Source organism: Ischnura elegans, chromosome X (assembly GCF_921293095.1).
Source record: "Ischnura elegans chromosome X, ioIscEleg1.1, whole genome shotgun sequence".
NCBI lineage: Eukaryota > Metazoa > Arthropoda > Insecta > Odonata > Coenagrionidae > Ischnura > Ischnura elegans.
Window position 1 is genome coordinate 25759800 of NC_060259.1, and position 20675 is coordinate 25780474.

At 38.1% G+C, this 20675-nt stretch overlaps 1 protein-coding gene across 3 annotated transcripts in view; it reads left to right on the forward strand.

The window, feature by feature from the left end:
• LOC124171829 (TGF-beta-activated kinase 1 and MAP3K7-binding protein 2-like) overlaps window positions 1-20675 on the forward strand; it is a 130240-nt gene that overhangs the window by 13732 nt on the left and 95833 nt on the right. For all 3 annotated transcript variants that reach the window (XM_046551179.1, XM_046551178.1, XM_046551180.1), the window contains exon 2: window positions 19391-19577. In XM_046551179.1, the coding sequence (XP_046407135.1) occupies window positions 19476-19577 (102 nt within the window). In that variant the 5' untranslated portion in view covers window positions 19391-19475. The remainder of the gene's footprint in view (window positions 1-19390; window positions 19578-20675) is intronic.

A 20675-nucleotide genomic window follows, 5' to 3' on the forward strand; every position in this document is an offset into this window, starting at 1 on the left:
TCAATCAGGCGAAATAATCACGAGCTGTGCTGTACGACCTAAGAAATTTCTTGTAACAATAATTTGTTCTTATCGAACGGTGGCTAAAACATATTTTTGGTCACAATAATTGTATAGTTGAATTACAAAAGAATGGAATGAGCCCTGGTGAAGGCAGACTAATTTGCCGAAACGTTGGCTTAGATTAGCAATTATTCTTCATTCTTGGACCCAAACTTCAGTTAGAGTTATATCTATTGCGTTATTTACGACGTAAAAAAGCTTTAGTAGTGACTGCAGGTGTAGATGCATTTGTAGAGCTCGTAGAAAAAATAGAAGTTATCCGTTGACACTTTGTTGGAAAGGGAGTGGTTAAGGGATACTTCACGCTGATTTTTAAAAAATAGATGCGAATTTAGACGTGAACCTTATGCATACTGAACGTGTTTTCAATTTCAAAAGGCTAGGTATCACATGAAAGGATGACAAATGTAGTTAGAATATGAAGGAGATGGAGAAGTAGAGATATCCATAGCTAGTGAATAGTGAAGGAAACGGTCGCAAAGGTCGTTGAGGTGACTGACTAACGGGGGATTTTCTGGATGTAGAATAAAATTACGTTATGTGTAAATAAGGAATCAAGAGAGTGGGTGGTGTTCTTAGGCGTAAAGAGTTTTAGTTAACAAATGATAAGGAAGGAAGTAAATTGGAGAAATTTGAGCTCGAAAGTAGCATTCAGAGGGAATTTTGACGTTGTTCGACGACTAATTCAATTGAAGATTGCATCTGAATTAATTAATTAAGAGGGATAAAGGTTTAGCAAAATGGAAAAACGGAGGGGCGAACATGTCTCATGGTTGGAATAAAGGATAATATGCCACGTACTAAAGAAGGCGACATTGTGCAGGCGGTTTTGTTCAGATAATCTTTGTGCCGTGTCGCTGTTGAGGCACCTGAAACGGTCGGTTACCCTTTATAATATTTATAGTGCTTTGCAGGAGAATAATTTGAACTTGGGCGTAATCTAAGATACCTTTTTGCTGTGCCTGGCTTTAGTATTAATATTTGGAATATAGATAAGATTGAACTCGTTCGCACTCTAAATGAACTTACTCCTTATTTTGTCAAGATACCGAAGCTGACTACAGAGAGTGTCTATGAACTAGGTGTAGTGATGAGGTTAATTGTTCTAAAAAATTTTAAATTTTGGTATTTTAATCTTATGAAAACGAAGCCTCATAATTTCAGACGTTAAGAGTTCTATTTAAATCGTTTGTATTTCAAGGGTTTCGTACCGTTTCTCGTTTTTTATGCTTAACTTTTTCACCGATTGGAAGGGCGAAGGAATATTGTCGCTTTAGTAGTGCTAAAGTAGTGCTCCCAGAGTTTTATAAAATCCATTTAGATCTTGAAATAGGCGTATTAATCTTGGATTTGTAATAGGATGATTTTAGATCTACCCAGATTTGAAAAAAATTGACTTGGAGGATATCCGTACGTCCTTTTCTGAGGGAATAGGTGGCTCGATGCATTTCTTGGAATCGACCCCAAATCCAATAAATTGGTCTTGGTCGTGGTGAGGTGGTTACAAGTCAGGTTCTCTATTTAATTAGATCACGAGTCGCCGTCTCTCCTTCTTACTCGCAACCTTGAGGGCTTCCAGATCAACAAGGCCTGTTTTCCCCATTGCTACCGCAAGCTACTTGGACTCTCTCCCTACCTTAAGTTACCCGTTCTCTCATTTTTCAGCGAGGCCCGAGCTTAATTGTTACGCTGGAAAATTGCCATCGCTGGATCCATTTGATATAATGGATAATCCATTGGATAAATACAATATTCGCATTCCATAGTATTCGTATAATCCATCGATAAGTATTGACCATTTCTTTGACCTTTCGTTTCGCATTTCCGCTGAGGTGGCTTAGCCACAAAGTTTTGTCACGTTTTCCATGTGAGAAAGTCAGTACTTTACGGGCGATGAATAGTATTATTTGCGGCTTAAGGTATGTTTTCTTGCTATTTCATTTTGCCGGTTGGTGTAAAGAGGAGGCTGAAAACTGAGGGAAATCTTAGAAGTTTCCCAAACGGAAATTCCTTTGGTTACACAGATTTGGTGCCATTCTCTTCGTAAAAGTTGGGTCAATTTCCTCCAGCGTTGTTTGCGGCGGATATATTTGACATTCTTAGTCCTTAAAAAATACGCAGTACTTTTGTCGGGAATTGAACTCTATCGCATAAGGATTTTCAGTGATAAGCATCGGTTCACAGTAATGCTCATGTGTTTTAGATTGGAGACCACGGTTAGGGGCGGTAATATTGTCACCTTTAGATGCCAATTCGGTTATTTCATTGCGTTCAGTCCTTTGGAACTGAATTAATGGGAACCAGGGTCCGTTTTCCTTCGTATTAAGTGCACTTCATAACCAATATGCTAACTATCCCACGGAAATGAGGCTCTTGGGAGAGGAGTGAATGATTTTCCACCAACAATTCGAGTCTGTAATTCCAAATTTATCATTATATGGCATATGTATCTTTTGCCAAAAGTTCTTCTTGAATATCTTCAGCTCGAGTTCATCGTACTCTCTAGGCCTCTTTTCCGGTGATGGTGACGCTGTGCATGGAAAAGACGGTCGCCGATAAGTAATTTTTAACAAACTCACACTGGCCGTGGTATTATTCTCATTTCATCACAATTTGCTGGTTTACAAAATAGAAATAGAACATTTTAGTTTTATTCGCAGCCTAAAGTCAAGTAGTCAGTAAGTTATGCATGGTATAGGGCACGGAAGGGACATTTTCGAAGCATTCTTTTCTCTTACTATGTCAACTGAGAACCATATCATTCATTAGAAGCATCATTCTCTTGTCAGCGTTAATTCAAAGGTTAAAACTAATGCAATGAAAAAAGTGAGATGTTAGAAGCAGTGATAAGTCGTTATAAAGCCTTTATTTGGTGGTTCTATCTATGTGTCAGTTATGCATATTGATATGGTTACGGTTGTTGCCCCCATGCCTGTGTTGACTGGAAAAGAATTGTAATAAAAACAAATATTTGTGGAAAATCTTAAAAACTAATAAGCAATGGAAGTCAAACTTTTCTTTTTGTAATTTTTTAATATTTTGAGGACAAATTTAAAAATATCTTTAGGATTTTTTCTTGCATGTAAATATTTTTATCTAAATGCACACGGAGATATGCATATAAAAGTATTTTAAATCAATTTACGTTTCGCTGAAAACACTGCGTGTGAATATAATAGTGCGATCTTGGGACTCAGCGCGGGGAGTCATGTTCAACTCGCCGCTCGGAAAACCTCTGCATCCTCCGAAAACCTCCAGTTCCTCCGATAACCTCCGTCCCCATACCTCACCACTGATTGACGCCCGACCTCCACTTGTAGTACCGGAGGCCTGTAGAGGAAGCACTGCGGTGACATCTAACGAACACTGGAGATGTGCCTCCGCTTCGCAGCTCTAGTTTAGTTTCCCCTGATCACCGAAAGAGCTGTCGAAGCGTGTCTTATTGTTGTTATAGCGATCAATCATTCCATCGACTATATAATTGTAGCTGAGGAAGATCTCCTTATCATTTGAAATATTGTCTGAGCACGAAGAAGGCATTATTACCTATCAAAATGTTGCTTCAAAAATGTTTCTTTAATTTTTTCAAGGTATTCATTTTATGATAAGTAAGTCCTTGGGCTTCATTTAGTGTTTTGTTCATAATGATATTTTCACCGATCCACCGAACGGATTTTTGTTATTCGTTGCGAAAGTATAAAATAAGTTTGCTAGCTCATTTTACGCCACGTAAATGGTTATGGCTTGATGTGAGCCGGTGGGAGTACATTGGACTATCTGGAAGGATGATTTGAAAGTGAATTTTTATCTCTGTATTGATTTAACAACAAAAAAACATTTTTTAACCATTTAAAGCGCAGTAAATTACAATTTATTTCTAGTTGGAGTGAATCATTTCAACGAACATGGAGTCATTCATCTTGATGAAATGCAACAATGATTATTTTGGTACAGTTTAGGCTATTCCCGCGAACTTTCCCCACCATGGTGAGGTCTATAAACATGGTAGAGAAGTTGGCTTTCTGTTTTTTAAAGCTTTTATAGCCGTTTTCACTGCTAGTTATACATTTTTGTGATTGATAGACACATGAGGAGGGATTTTTTTTCAAGAAATATTTGTTTTGGTTGTGATACTAATGACCTAAGTGTAATCCAAAGACACTAAACTCCCGATATCCTTATTTGTAAGTGAATCTGAGTTCTGAGCTGATGAAGATTATGCTATTTAAGTATTTTCATGAAATACGTTTCGAAACATAATCTCATATATTGTAGACTTAAAATAAATGGACCATGTTCCGTGAGTCACTACGGTTTGAATTTGGGCCTTTTTCGCATTGCTACTGACTTAAGGGTTCCGGGTTCAAATCCATGGTTATGCCTTTGGGACACAATAATCAAAACTGGGAATACTTTACATTTACGTGCATAGGATACTCTACATCTACATTTTTAGATGGTGAATCACTCAATGACTGCGAAACGTTTCACTCTCCCGCCAATGATAACATCGGAAATCCGAACTAGATTTATTTCACTGGACATTGTACTTACCTAAATTCACCCTAGTTCACCAAACATTACCGTGTATTGTATAGTTCACCGGCTGTCATTCCGTGTCAGCCCACCTCTTGTTTACGGATTTCATCCTGAAAGTGATATATTTCACTCAGCCTATGACGGGAGGACTAATAGTGGAAACATTGGGAAGATTTTCAGTTGAACATATTAGCTTATAATTGTTATTTGCGGGTAATAAATCAGAACATTCCTTTTAGTTCACCGTCGAAGAATTTTTCGCTGGTTATTGATTCCTTAGCGAAATTATTATGCACTATTTTATTTTACGCTTCAAATTTCGTGCCGTTTTTGCTGTCGTTCCCTTTTATACGAATGACACCGGTTTATTGAAGTGTTTGCTGCAAGTGTTATTGCAGCCCAGGGAATGTAAACACAATAAAGACTTGATACTTTGTGTTTCGGAATGTGTGGCGTGATTGATTAAGGGCGGAAATCTCCGGAAACAATTCCTAATTTAGTCTTGCCTTTCTTGCGTTGCCCGGTACTCAATCTTAATTTCTGTTATAACAGAAACGTAAAAAGAGGTACAATCTATGAAACCGCTTACGTGCCTGTTTCCTTAAACCTCCTGTTGGTAGTGGATGATTCGTTATATATGCTTCGAGGGAAGTTTCGGAATATTTAGAAGTGGTATTTGCTCTCGCTTTGCGTCTTGAATTTTTGAAATAGTCTTTTCGCTTAACATTTTTTCGCAAATAGCTATGATTATGAGATGTGTTGCGTGAATAAAAGACGAAAGGAATGCCGACAAGTGACGTGAAGGCACTTTATGTGATCAGACAAAATGATCATGGGAGGAAAGTTGGCGCTCAACTCAAAATTTGCCCTTATAATCCAACATGAATTATTGCTTTTACGATGGGTAATTACATTTTAAACGAATAAATTAAAATTCTGGGGTTAAGCCTGAAATAGTCTCTCTGTAAATCAGTATATTAACGATTACACATACATTATTATTTTATTTGGAGGTAATTGTGTAACGCCATAATGTAACCCTCTTACAACTACCAATGCTAAATCTCAGAACCCTAAAGACGAGGGTAGTACCGCGTTACATAAATTTGCTCGCGACTAGCTAACAGTGGAGAAATCATTTAATTAAAACTAAAAGAACCACGAGGATTCGTCCGGGACACCTCACGCAAGGGATCAACAAACCAAAAGAAAAGAGAATCACTTCTATAAAACAAATCGTACCACAACTTGGGCATTTATTTAACAATTGCACCTTTTGAGTTTTCTACAAAATGACAATTCCATTAAACAAAATAAGATTTTCCCTGATCCACACTAACGACTCCAATCCACTGACATCACAATTACCCCTGCACTCGACGAACCTCACACACATGAATAAATAAATTGGAGACAAATGTCCACTGAATAGTCCCAAATATGGGTTCCCCCAAAATTACAACAATAAATTGATCTTTCCCCTTAAGCCAAAATGAAACCAACAGCCACATACCTTACGCTAACACACACACAATCATACAACCCACATACTCCGAAGTCCATGCTTCATCACTGAGAATTATCTCAAGTCAGGAGAGTTCAAGTTAGGTGCGTCCAGCGGGAAGGTTGCAGACCGAGAGAACGGTTTCCTTCGCCACGCTGACTACCTAGCACCCACAGTGTTGCCGTTTTTCCCAACACCGCGTAGCAGACGACACAATTTGTTGTCTGTTCGGCCCGCGCGCGCTCTTCTCCATACGCGCGGGTCTTTAAACTGGCATCGCAGTTGGACCGCTGGCCGCCCGTCGCCCAAGTTACTCCGCCGTGGTCAGCCGCGGAAGTAAAGTGGCGATCTTCCTTAAGACTGCCCTCAGAGAGGACCAATCTCTTCGCTGCAGTCCTGCGGCATGCCTGTAAACTTCCAATTTATCTCCCTCTCCTCTCAACATTCATGCTCCACAAACACATAAAAGAAAACAAAGAAAACACATTAACACACATCACACACGTAACGTAAGTGGCTATCTGGTCTCAATGCTCCCCCCTTTTGGGACACGCGAGACGATACCGAAGAACAAAAGAAACAAGTGTAATGATTAATTACATAATGAAAGTAAAGTGGATTGAAGTCCCAAAAAGAACATACATATTCATAGTTTCAATTAATAATCTCTTTACATTATTTCCATACATAATATATGCATATTTTTTTTTTATACATTAACTTCTCCCACCTGCTCTTCGACCTCCAACCTTCCCGGACGCACTTTACGCATTACAATTGTTTTTGGTTTGGAAAATTCATTCTCCTAAGACTCGAAACGAAAAGTGGAAAACATTTCGAGGTTAACGAAAGTGTCATATACTTTATTAAAGAAAGGTCTTTTTCTGTCATCCAATGTATGGACCGTTAATACTGCACCAACAATGATAAATGAGGTATCATTTTAAACGTTGAATCACCGGCATTTTGTCGAAAAATACTATCTCAATCTCAAATTTATTATTCACCCATTAATTTGACTTAAAAGTTTAGGGTTTTCCACGTCGACTACTGGCTCGAGGTATATCGACTACACACATTGATTACATCCTTAGCTTAAAAAAAGGTTTAAAACCCGTTAAATCCATAAATAAACGAAAGAAAGGTAACATAAGCAGGCAAAAATATCAAAAATAAAATCTTAGAAGTATGAAGACTGTTAAACGTTCTCTAAAAGAGACATGGTGTGTAAGGAACTTTAAAGGTCAAATATATGTATCACGAATAAATAAAGGCGTCTAGCAGAAAGTATTCAAGAATTATTATTAACGGGAATCGACAACAAAAATGAAAATAGTACGAAATATAGCAACAAGTTTTAAGAAAGTACTTTATGATACACCTTCTACTCCATTTATGACACACCTTCTACCCAATCATAACGTTCCCTTAACATACTTATACCCCGATAACTTGAAAGTGAAAATTTTTAGCACGGTTTACCTAGTCCTAATTATTTGAATGTCATTCTGGCTGCTGAGTGACCCTAGCGTCCTCTGTAGCTCCTTCGATTCCTTATTGGATGTATTCCCAGTCAATTGCACTTTGGTCAATGTATATGTAGATTAGCTGTTTCTCTTAGCCTTTAAGTAATAGTGTAGTCGTTCTGTGCACCCAGTCCAACATGCTTTTAATTAATGTCGCTTTCATCTCGGTAGAGTCTTAATGTAATTGAAGACTAAAGTCACTTAAAACAATTGGCTCATAAACCATTGAGTTGAGGAAGAGAATCTTGAGGTGGTCTATGAACTTGTACCCGTTGATAATTACAATTTTCATTGTTTTCTCGCGGTAGAAGCTATGTTACGATCAATTTTCCATGGAAGTTGTTGGTGATGAGAAATATGAATATTCCAAATATCGCTAGAAAAAAATCGTCTCTCCCGTATTGAGATGTGGGCTGTCTTTTGCTTCTTATAAATGATGCGCGTGGGAGGCACATTTCGCATAAATAACTCAGGAAAACTTACAGGATGATATACCTATTCAAATATTTGGAATTTAGAGGTGTAAGGAAGTGTTTCTTCATCACATATTAGAGATCAGATGACTAAATTCTCCTCAGTTCTATTAACGAATCATTTCTTTTACGAATTCATTAGTATTTTCATCTAAAATGCCCTCAGGGGGTATAATTTTGGAGTACACATTAAGCTTTCAATTGAAGATATTACGGTGAGAAAAATAAGTTTGCTTATTTTTATTTGATGGAAAGTTTCTTGGGGTTCTGCCTCATATGTAGGCTCGCAAAAGAAAAAAAAACGCTCCTTTTGACCGAATATTTGAAATCTCTCTGGCCGTTTTAACATAGAATCGCGTCATCAAGCGTGCTCGCGTAATTTTCATGACTTTACTTTGCAGTGCATTAAAGGGACTTTTTGAGTGGTACCACTATTCTATCAGTAGAAAAAATAGGTCGCGGTCTTTGTTCTCAAGTTGTTGGCGCGCACGCATATTAATGTAGGTTGTCGTCATTTAACATTATATGAGTTCTGCCGAGGTGGACGCATAATACTGATGCAAGAAAAGCTCTTAGTTTCTAATCCAGTGCCAGTATTTTATTCTCAGTATGATGTAAGTAACTGAGTATGTCGAAAGGTCCAGCTGAATTCTCCAGCTCAGTTATTGAGCCTTTTCAGGGCCTAGTGGTTGAATTTAGTCGAATCAACTATGGAAAACTTTTAATACCAGAAGTTATTAATTTTAAAGTTCGAATAACTTGCACTCCCTTCTCGTTTTAAAATATTTATAGGTCTGATTTTAGTATTCGTTTACGTCGTTGCTTTGAAAGTTTTACGGGGGCTTGTTTCATTCCAAGTTCATGGATTTGGTGTAGGCATTGCGATTAAATTTCATGGAAGACCCTACTGGTCCACTGTTTCTGAAGCAGCCTCCTCCTATTTTCCCTCACTTATTTTTGGAAATAATAAAAAATTGGTTTTACTGCTGGACTTATCGAATGGAGCCGACATGAAAAAAGATGCGGTATGCAATGAATCCTAACTTTTAAACGAGTAATGCGTCCCGAAAAAAGACAAAATCCGTCTGGTCGAGTAGAAATGGAGTACTTTCTCTCTCCTCAAGTAAGTTTTCCGTAAAATTTCCATTTTCATCTTTATATATTGAGGTTATATAGAGTAGATCCCTATCAAAATTTGCCTGTGTCCTAGAAATACAAATTTTGCATCCGAGAAAGCACGGAGTAAGTATTTCAGAATTGATGTATAGAAAAATTTGAGATGCGTTACCTATCTTAATGTAATCTTATTGAAGTAACTACAGGCAATTTTCCACTATTATAAAATGTATTACGACTAGGTTATTATATTATTACGACTAGGTAATAATAATTATATTAGGTTTCTGCTCCTTGAAGATGATGTTGTAACATTGAAACCAAGGTCGTAACAATTTTTTTAATCGTGGAAAATTGCGAGTATTTATTTCAATATGGAAAAATTCCACTCCATCACGCTTGAATCTTCGGATCTTTTATTGATTTCAAGATGTTTGTATAATTTTAAAGGAAGTATGCGCATCGAAAAACGTGAATGATGAATCCTCGTATGACTAAGCAGGTGATAATTTTGCGCCGTCGTTGTTGAATAAGTTTTAGGTTAAAATGTATTCTAGAAATATCATAGCAACGCTGAAATCGGGAACACAACAGAAATAATGCTAACTCCTCACGCGAAAGAAAGCCGGTAGTGTTTTTTTCGTGAGTTAAATAACGACTTTCATGTATGATCACCAATATTCATAAAATACAGTGTGTGCTCCAACGCCTTGTGATAACTATGTCATGTTTAATGTCATCTTTCCGGAAAATTTAAAGATAATAAAGATTCTTTATTTACGTGATCGTACTCACATGACGAGTGCGCATTTATAAGGTGAATATCCATAATTTCAGCCATTTATGCTCAGTTGTGATGATGGAATAAGATGATGGGTAACATTGATTAGTTGATGACAGTAAAATGTTTACACCATTCGTTGGAAGCAATAGGGTGGTTTCTTATTATTTTTTTATTGCCTAAATCGAAAGATTATTACTCCTGGAGTACGTATTTCACGCTTTTAGATTTTTACGATCTATTTTTCGCGATTAAATGAAAAGTGAAAATTTTCAAGCGCGCGAAAACGAGACGCGTAAATATGAATGCCGGGAAATCTCTCTCCGTGTGGCGTATTTCTGGTTCCCGCTGCCGCCCTGTGAGGTGACCTTGAGGCGAGTTGAGCGCTGATACGACGCAGGCTGCTAGCGGGTAGCTGAGTATTCTGCTGGCTGGTAGCGGTTGGCTTAAATAAGGATTATTAATACCTTATCAAACGAAGAAAACTTTCCGACCTTTCCGGCAATTTTAATAAGTGATTATTAAGACATGCTTCCCTGAGCTCTGCGCCTCATGCATGCATTGGTAACCTCTGACGATGTATAACTCCTATCTTCTCGTATAGAAACTAAGTCCCTGTGACGTCACGTGGAGCGGCATCGCATGGGCGCCAATCTGACCCTTTTCAAATGAGGATAAAAATGGACCATTGCCATTCGTTTAAATCGGTATTTCTAAAATCAAATAATTTGTTTATTATGAATACAGTAATGGTGGGTAACGAATCGCAATCAATGCCTTTCGTTTTCTTTGATGAAGGAAACTACCCTATTATGGGCATTTGTCGGAATATATGTTGGTGACTGTTGATATCTATACGCATGTATTGCCGGTTCCTTGTTAAAGGCCATAATTGTGGATGGTCCGCGAATTTCGTCTGCGACGAGTGAACGCGCGCCAGTGGGCCAAAGGTCTTGCGCAAACAGGTGAACGCTAATAGTGTGTGCTGTGGGAATCCAACGGCCGCCATCCAGCTGATGGCACGGCATGAGGCCAAACGCAGATTCTTCAACCCCCGCCCCCCTCTCCACCCCGATCGCCCTCACCCCCTGTCTCCATCCGTACACCTGTCCTGCCTTGACTTGCGGCTCATTGCAGCCGCTTGTTTGCCTGTCTCCGCGGGCGAAGTTGAATTAAGATCAGAACTCGACGTGGGGTATGCTGATATTTTTTACACGCACTCTTTGCTCGACGATTGACGTTGAGGCATATAAATTTCAGAACCACGGTATCCTCGGTGGTAATATTAATTTGTTTATTGCCAATATCTCCAGGATTTACTCTGCGAAACTTCTCATTTAAGGATAATCAACATATTGCCTTTCGAAATGTTCACTATATATGATTAATAGAACGACCCATCTTAGTTAAATACTGAAAAGATTGAAGTTACCTGAAGATGTTGCTGCGTTATGAATTCCGGACCGAGTCCATTAAACAAAACCTTAAACAGTGTAATATTCCGTTTCCTTAACTAGGTTAGATGATTTCTCTACCCTTTCGCCGTATTAGTGTTTACTCGCCAAAGGTTGGACCTTGAAGTTGGGACCAGTCGGTACTAAAACCCTCGTGTGTGTGATGGAAGACACGTATACACTCCTTTCAGCCTGCGTCACAAGCCATGTTAATGCATTTGCATTTTCATCTTTGTGGAATCAGGGTTATTTTCAAACGTTTTCGAAGGTACGGCCTTTTCCAATCAGCTGGGGAGGTATGGTAATGCATTTTGAATTGGAAAAAGGATTGATGGTTAAGGTTAATGTTAAGGTGTATGATCTGATGTGTTCATGATTTTTGTAACTTCCCGTTTTCTCTCTCTTTGAACTCGTGTTGATAACCCATCTCCGCGTGCAAATCGCTAAGTTAATGCTTTTTCGTGTGCATTTTTCGTCTTTGATTTCAGTGAATCTTTTACATTCGACACTAATGATCAATGTTAAGCATTCCGTTTGCTTTCTTTCCCGGGCGATAATGATTTTGGAAATTATGAATATAATTTGCTGCTGTTCCATTGATTCGAATAAGTTTCGCTACATGTGAGATTATATTAACGAGGAAGATTTTACACACTTCAGATATCTTTCTAATTTAAACGATGTCAAAGAAACAAGATGGACCTTTTCCACGAAATTATATTGTTTGTTCGACGCGTTTTGTTGTTTGGTCAAAATCGAGTATCCAAGTCATCCAAGTGTACTTGTTATTGGCTGAACAGCCGAAACGGGTGCTTCAAAATTAATTCTTGGCGAAAAAGTGTCTTCTTGTTTTTTGACATCATGATGTTTTTTCTACTTCATCTCACGTGCTATGGCTGCTTGAATAAGCGCTACGGTAGGGATATTAATTTTTAATAGAATTTTAAGTGTTTTTGTGCGATTGAAAACAAAAATTATCTTCTTCTACGTCAGCGTTTTCTTTTGACCTTACTCGGCTCGTTGCCATTGCCTCTGATATTCAGTTGCACCTCTGCGTCCATCTATATTTCGTTAAAGTAAATTTTTCTAATTTAAGTATACCGGGACTAGCCACGGTGATAACTTTACAGGAGTCACCCGCAATGCACAATTGTGCGAAAATTCCACAGAGAAAAAATCATTCGCCAAATTTTTCTACACCTAGCTAATTAAAGCTCCTGCTAAAGCTACGCATATGCGCTTCTGTTTAATATTAGTGTAGTATATCCGCGAAACCAGACGATTATGATGGTGGACTGTCTATATAAAGTCCTGCTACTGCCTTATGGCTATTCGTTCTGATTTGAGTTTTCACTATCCTGCAACTCGCAGCGTGTGTGCATCATGGTTATGAAATAAGCTTTCTTTAATACGCGGAGTATGCAAACTCTCGCCAAGTTCCATGTTAGTCTCGCTGTAATAACTGCCATGATATTATTAGCAATGCAAGTCTTGAATTCATGCTTGAAAAGCGAAAAATATGCTCTAAGGCTCAAGTGTTTATCATGAATGTAGGCCCTTTGCCCGAGGCATTGATAGCGTCCCCTGAAATGGGCGAAGTGCATTGTATTGGTTGGCTTTACCCCTGGCGCTCGCAGCCAAAACTCTTTTGTGTTTCTTGGCCTCGATCTTTAAGAGCTAACTGTGGAACAAAATTACCAGTGTTGTAAATCAAATCAGCCAACGTAGAAACGCTTTGAGAAGACCACCCTTGTGAAATTGGAAAAAGTCATTAAGGAGGGAATGGAGGTGAATTCACGGGTATCCAGCATTTATGCTTTATCCTTCTTTATTCATCGTTTGAAAATTATTTAATGTTTTTTTAGGGATTGATAAATTAAAGCGCGGTGTCGTAGTATTGTTTTTGATTGTCTGCTTGCAATTTTCTATCTGGTTTATGAATGAGATACATTTTAATTGTTCTTTATTTTTGCTCTTATTAAAAGCAATGTGACTGATTTTTTTTCGGTTCTACTAGTTGACTTTAGTTTGATTTGGCGCGTGTGCTTGAATATTATTCCGAATGAAGCGAAATGAAAGAACATATTGTTAAATATATTTGAATTTTTTGCCAGTATAGATATATCTCTCTCTACGGTTGAACATATTTTATACTCCATTGTATTTTATGCTGCTTTTATTTTCTTTTCTGTGGTAGAAATAAAACACGAACAAACAGAAGTGAAAAGAATGAAATTTAAAATAATTTTGGTTTAGGGACTGAACTAAAGTGTGAATAATTCGATGACGCCTCCCTGAGCTTTGAAACAATTTATTTCCAATTGGCTATCACTAAGCGCTTTTTCGATATTGTCCTTCTCAGTTATTTGTTGCTGTAATTTTGCAGTAAAGAGGTATATTTCAGCATTTCATTTAGGATTTATTTTGTGAGGAAAGAGCTTGCGTATGATTGTAAGATTCGAGATCGTATATATTGTGGTGCATGCATTAGGAAGCACGACTGATTTTTGAAGGAGAACGCGTCTCCTTTCTTCATTCGGGGGTGTGGCAGCCATATTAGACATTCAATAGTTTTCATATGGCAATTTGATGTCTATTTGAACTCTCGTAAGTTTAATTTTAAGAGAATTTAGACTTTGATGCTTTGTTGTATCTAAAGAATCGATAACATTTTATTCTTGGGATGACCCTAATGTCTTGCTGAGAGTCCGTAGGCAACCTCGGGGTTATCGTAAACTCCTGCACTGGTTACGAGGGGCAGGTAGGGGGGATGCACTCAAAGTAACGTGCCTCATATAAGTTTGCGTCTCTTACGCGTGAGAATCGCATAGGCATTTCTACGAAGCTTCACATGTATGCGGCTTTTTTTTACAATCCAGGGTTCTACCATATCACAGTGTAAAGGAGCCATTGCCTCCACAAGATTCCTTTCTTCGTGCCATTTCATTTTTTTAAATACTTTAATCCTCTTGGGTATATCATAACCTATAGACAGCGTTTTTCGAGTTTGCCATGAGAATTGTCTCGCTCAAAAATTGAGAAAATATTTTTTATTTAAAGTTTTAATTTATGGAGACTATTGTTACGTGCTGGAGGAGGGTCGAGAAAAATGCTGCAGCTTTCAATAAAAAGGAAGGGGTTGAAATATATCCGAAGGTTGTAGTGTACGCGTGAGCCTTTTTGTCTAACATCTTTGCGTTCGAGCGTGTTTGTTCCACGAGTTCCTAACACGGTCGCGCTCGCAATGACTCAAGCCGCAGCTTGTTGAAAATTGAATGAACGCTCTTAAGAGGCTGCCTCACTCCCGATTGATTGGTCTTATTTCTTGCCGTATTTCTATCTTAACAGTTAAAGTTATCATCTTGGTATTGTCAGAAAGTACAGGTCGAAATTTATAACTAATATAATGTAATTAGTATAAAAATATTAATACTTATTCCGTAATTAATGTATCTAAAATTGAAAAAAGTTACCCAATTATTTTCTCAAATGTAATAATGATTTATTTTAGGTACAGGATAATGTTAACATTGGATACCTCTGTATAATCTGAAAATTTGAAGATGACAACATAAGTTTTGAGCGGGTTATAAATACCCTGCGGAAATGACGAAATGGGCTGGTGTTGTTGTCGTAGGCGTGGAATTGGCGAATATTTTTTATTGAAAGCTATAATACAGGAAATCCCTCATAATTTATTTATTCGACCATGGTTTCGAATTGAACATTCCTGATGGTGACGTTCAACGTTGAAACCATGGAAACCAACGTGGAAACCTGAGAGTATGTAGAAATTTCGTGGGATTGTCAAGCCTTTGATTTTCACTAACGAGACAAAGTACACTTGGTCGAGCGGTAGTGATGCTTCCTCTTGAAGGCCATTTTCCTGAAAAATAAGCTGTAAAATCTGTTAAGCTTGTGACAAAAGTTTTCTTAATGGCTCTGGGACGTTATTAAAAGATTAACCCGCGCTGGAGGACTTCTATCATTCACAAAAAGAAGTTACAGCTATTTCTCTCACACACAGTAATGAAATTGGGTTGAATTAGTCCTTAGTTGCCTGCGGATTGTACTTTTCCATTCAATTATTATATCCATGACATTTTCATCCCAAAAATTCTTCTTCCATTATTCTCGGTTTGAGTCAACAAAAGGCGATAGGAAAGCGCATGAAACAGAAAGTGCGTGCTCAAAAAAATTTTATTTAATTTAAATTCTATTTTAATTTCTTAAAACGCCGCCATTGGCCTGGGGGTTGTGGAATCTCACGCCAATCTCACGTTAATTTATGCAGGATGCGCAGCCAATAAAAACAGAAAAATTCCTGCATAATTCCAGGTTTTCCAGGGAAATTAAAAAAAAATTCCAGGTTAATATTACGCGATTACTGCGATAGATAAGAATTTTAAAACATCCGATATTACTTCAATGATATTATGTTCATGTATTGTTTTACGTTCCTAATTTAAAGACTTACATTTAGTTATGCAATTTTACTCGTTAAGTATGTCTCACTTTGGACATCAAGACATTAATCATGATTCAGAGAAAATGGATGTTAAGCTTACAGCATTGTACGTGAAATGAATTTGAGATAAAAGATTTTGAAATTTCAGGTTGGAGCGAAAATTCGTGAATAACTCTGGGAAATAGCCATTTTGTTGCCTTAGATCATTGACTTGTTTTTAAGTAACTTGTGGCTTCTGGAAGAGAAAATTACCTCAGTTTTTATGTATCCCTTCAACCTTTTAAGCCTCTGGATACCCTCTTTTTTGTCTCATACGTCGTACAAAATTTGCTAGGGAAGGAATTTAAAGAGAAATTTTATCTAATATTCTGTCCATACAGAATGATTTAATACATAAAAAGGTACAGATACGCCTGAATTAACAAAAAATATATCCATGTAGGCAACACGCACAACACCAAAGCTCCCTTACGAAGCAAATCTCGGGCTACGAAGCGCCTATGTCTCACTACAGTATCTCCTGCATGACTAAACTGCTGTGCACCTCTCGCTGGTTTCCTTCGGCGTCAGTCGCCCGGCCCCAGTGGGATAAGGTTAATGTCAGCCAATTGGAGAAAAATTGTTCTTTCTTTATGCCTCCTGTGATCGACGCTTTATCTAGCAATGTGTGGTCACAATAACACAAGGAATAGTGAATAAACTTGACGTGGTAGAAGAAAACTAACTACAGTTTTGAAATCAGCGTGCCTATTTTATCTTGTATATTGTGAGGTACGATGTGGTGGAAGTTCTTAATATTAGTAAAATTGGACATTGCAGTATTTCCACTGAGTTTTATTTTGACACTACGCGTTTCGTTGTTACAAACAACATTATCAAGTGTACAATAAGTCTTAAGAGTTCTTCCTTATATACGTCTTGGTGCTTGAAGGGAGGGGGTAAGGTGGAGGATGGGATTGTAGTCAATAGAAAATAAGTTAAACAATTTTCCCGTGTAATTCATGCATAATTTCAGGGACTAAAAATTCGTGCATAATTCCCGGTTCTCCCGGGCACCGGACATACTGTTATGGCCCAATGTTTTTGTATACCGGCCGTAAGCCTCAAGTTGCAACAGTACAACAAACTCATAAACAAGGAGTGTGCCTCTCACGTGAAGGGTTAAAGTTGGTTGGCCGCGCACTCGTTTCTCCCTCGCCAGCCTCGCCGTTGGGCCTAACGAGGGGAAGGGCCACCGTGCGGCAGAACTGGGATTACTAAAAATAAATTGCCATTTCCCAGACTCGAAGGCAAGAGAGGCAGTGGAGGGGCTCTCGAGTGGGAGGCTGTGATGGGCTTAATGCTTGAGGTGATACCTGGGCATGTGATGGCGTATCCAATGATTTCAATTGAGAGCTTATGAAACTGCAGTCCAAGAAAAGGAGTGAGATGATTCCTGTGCGTGGCCTCCCATTCCCACACATCCAGTGGACTATTTTTGTGAGAAGTGGTCGCTTCATGTCCCGCATCGCCTGAGCTCTGCTCTGCTGCCTCATAGCTCCGATGCTATTTGTCATTCAACGTGTGTAGGGACATGTATGGTACAGCGAAAGAACTGGGGACTGAAAGCTTAGTGGTTGGCTACGATAAAAAAATATGGGCTTTTCATTCAGGGCAGAATCTGTGAAATGTCGCTAAGGCGAGTGGCTCCAGATCAGCATTCCTTTTTGAGAAAAGGAATATCTTTGCAAATTTAAGGAAAATTGGTTGGTTACATTTCATGACCAATATTTACCATTGTATAGGATGTTTCATCTGCAATATGACGTCTTCATGTAATTTTCGTCATTGCAGATGTTTTCGTTATTTTTTCTTTAAGTGACAATAAATTTCCATCAAGTTTAAGCTGATAATAATGAATCAGGGAATTTATTTTACTGCTATATACAGAGTGGAATGTCAGGATTTTGTTTTAATGGTCTTAAAATCTCAGGGAAAATGACAAAATTGTCGGGATCGGCGATAAAGTCGAGCAGTATATTTTTTTCCTCATTAACTTACGTGAGGATAAATCTTCGATGCTGGAGTACCCCGTTCCCAACATGTTATTTAGATGGTTGCTGTTAAATTAATTTTTATCGTGGTTTAAAAACTTTATTTTAAATGTTATTTCCTTCCTCTTAGACACATATTTACTTCTGTAAATAAGAATAATACTTCGGTAATAACATCAGATACTGCGATCTAAAAAGTGGCTAAAATAGTCTGGTAAGGTTAGGTATTTAGTTTTTGAGATTTTGACGGCCTCCCTCAAGTATTGAAGAATTACATTTTTATTTTACTTATTTATTCTTATTTAAATTAATTAGCTGCTCCATTATTTTCTTCTATATTTTTATGAAAAATTTCATATACCGTAGGCCCCTCTGAGAACTGGGTTGGTAAAAAAGTTTATTTATACAATCCAATTTTAATCTTTTATGGAAGTAATTTCTGCTGTAAGTTGGTTTGGGATATTCCGCTGTTAAAAGAGGGGTAAATTCTTAATATTCCTATCCTCTCAACTGAATTGCCTCCTTTGATATAATATTATTATTATGCCTGTTACTCTCGTAGCTGGCTTTGAGGCATTTTTGTTTATATTCTTGCTCCTAAGTACCTTGCGTTTATTGTTTATGCTGGCTTTGAAAGTCCTGAAGAGCTAGGTGCTAATTTTACAACCGAGAAAAAGCTCTTTTGTAAGGACTATCTGTTAATAGAAACACAATATAAAATAAAAACGTATTCTTCGAGGCTGTGGACTGTTATAGCGGTTGCGCAAACGTTGCAAATTAATGTGACAAATTGGGCCTCACCTAAAAGCTTTTTTTCTTCATCCCGCGCTCATTAGTTGGAATTTAGTAGCGTGTCACGTTGCCTCCAATTTAAATTCACTATTATAGTTTTTAATATATATATCCAGTATAATATACACGCTGTTATATCGAATGCCATAAGTCGGTACGTCATTTCAAATTTCGCTGTGGCAATTGCCGACTGTGTTCGGCGCTTGAACAGCCAGTGATTGTCTTTAAAGATATTTTTCTGGCATCTTTTTTCCAGATTTGTAAAGCGAATTTCTTAATACGCAATTTATGTTAAGTCCACGGCACTTAATGTGATACATTGAAGAGTATGTTCTTATCTATTTATCTTTGAAGAGGATTAAGTGAATAACGGTTGAAGTATCGGGAGGCATGGAGATTGGGAATCGGAAGACTTAGAACATCATAACCTGATACTAAAATATTTTTCCTTGCCGTCAGTGTATTATATTTTTTTAATTGACCGATATGTGTATATGTTAACCCACCGATCTAAAATTGAGTATTTTGCCTTGTTTTGTTTTATTAATGTGTGTGGAAAGAAAGGGAATGCAGGTATGTTATACGTTGTTTGCCCTTGATGGTTGTTTGGTATAATTAACTGTTTATTTTTTCATCAACAGATGGAATTTCCTTGACCGACTACCAAAGAAGTATAGAAAATGTCTGGCAAAACCCTGATCAATTCAACAATGACGATAGACAAACATGGCTGACCGTTCAAATTTTTTCATCATGCATCTGTTTCACGAGATGAAGCAGAGATTTCCAGCCATTCCTGACAGAGTCGTCAGCGAGTGCATTCGACAGGTAAATGAAATAAATTAACTTTCGGATAACATGAAAGAGTTTTGGGTTACACCCGAAACTAGATTTGGGTAAACCAATCATTCAGTGGCCAATTCCGCTCTAGCATTTGGGGTGAAGTGACGTAGTTGATGGATACATTATTTATACTCGTGTTAATTGGTAAGATATCTCATGTTTGGTCGTGTTGTTCTATGGCTGTAACCTTCGGGTGCAATTTCGATTATGTCTCTCTCAAAGTTTTTTGTTAATCACCTTCAGGGGCAGCTTTTTATGTAAATTTTAGCACGAAGTTCTAAATGAGGGATGATGTTGGGGCAGGTGGATCGGAATCCTGAAGAGATCTCGCGAGGATACACCATCGAATCCTGGCCCATAAGTCCGAGACTTTCCTACCATGCAGATTCGCTGTAAAATGCCATTGCGCGGTACAAAGCTTACGTGCAGGAGATGTCTACAATGTAGTAGTCGTTCTGGCTGTGCACTGGAGACGCACAATTTAGTCTGATGAATGTGTCTATAGTCTGTCCAATCCCGGAAGGCGGGTAAGAGAAGGCACCGCTTGAGAGCCCAGCACTAGCCGCGTACCCGCCTTCCGCCAAACAATAGCCAAGGTCTGGTCGACCGCGTGTACTCTAATGAGTCTCGAATCGCACTCCTAAGTCCACACTGAAAAATTATGCCATAAAATTAAGCATAATTTGTTATTTTTATTACAGTTTTGATATCTACGTGTGATTTCATGAAAAAAGAGTCTAAGCACGATTGAGTTTCGACTGTTTGTTATGTTACAGATAGTGGTTGCAAAATATTGTATTTTGATTTTCTTTAAAGTTTTTATTTTATAGTAACATAACTAATTAACATCACCCCGTCGTGTTTAGACTTTTTTTCACGAAATAACACGTAGAAATCAAAACTGTAATAAAAAATTACAAATTACGCTCACTCTTATTTGATAATTTTTCAGAGCGGAGTGCGACTCATGATTCATTATAGCGCACTCGGTCGACCAGACCCCGGCTATTTTCCGGCGGACGGCGGGTACGCGGCTAGTGTTGGGCTCTCAAGCGGTGCCCTAATCTCTTACCCGCCTTCCCG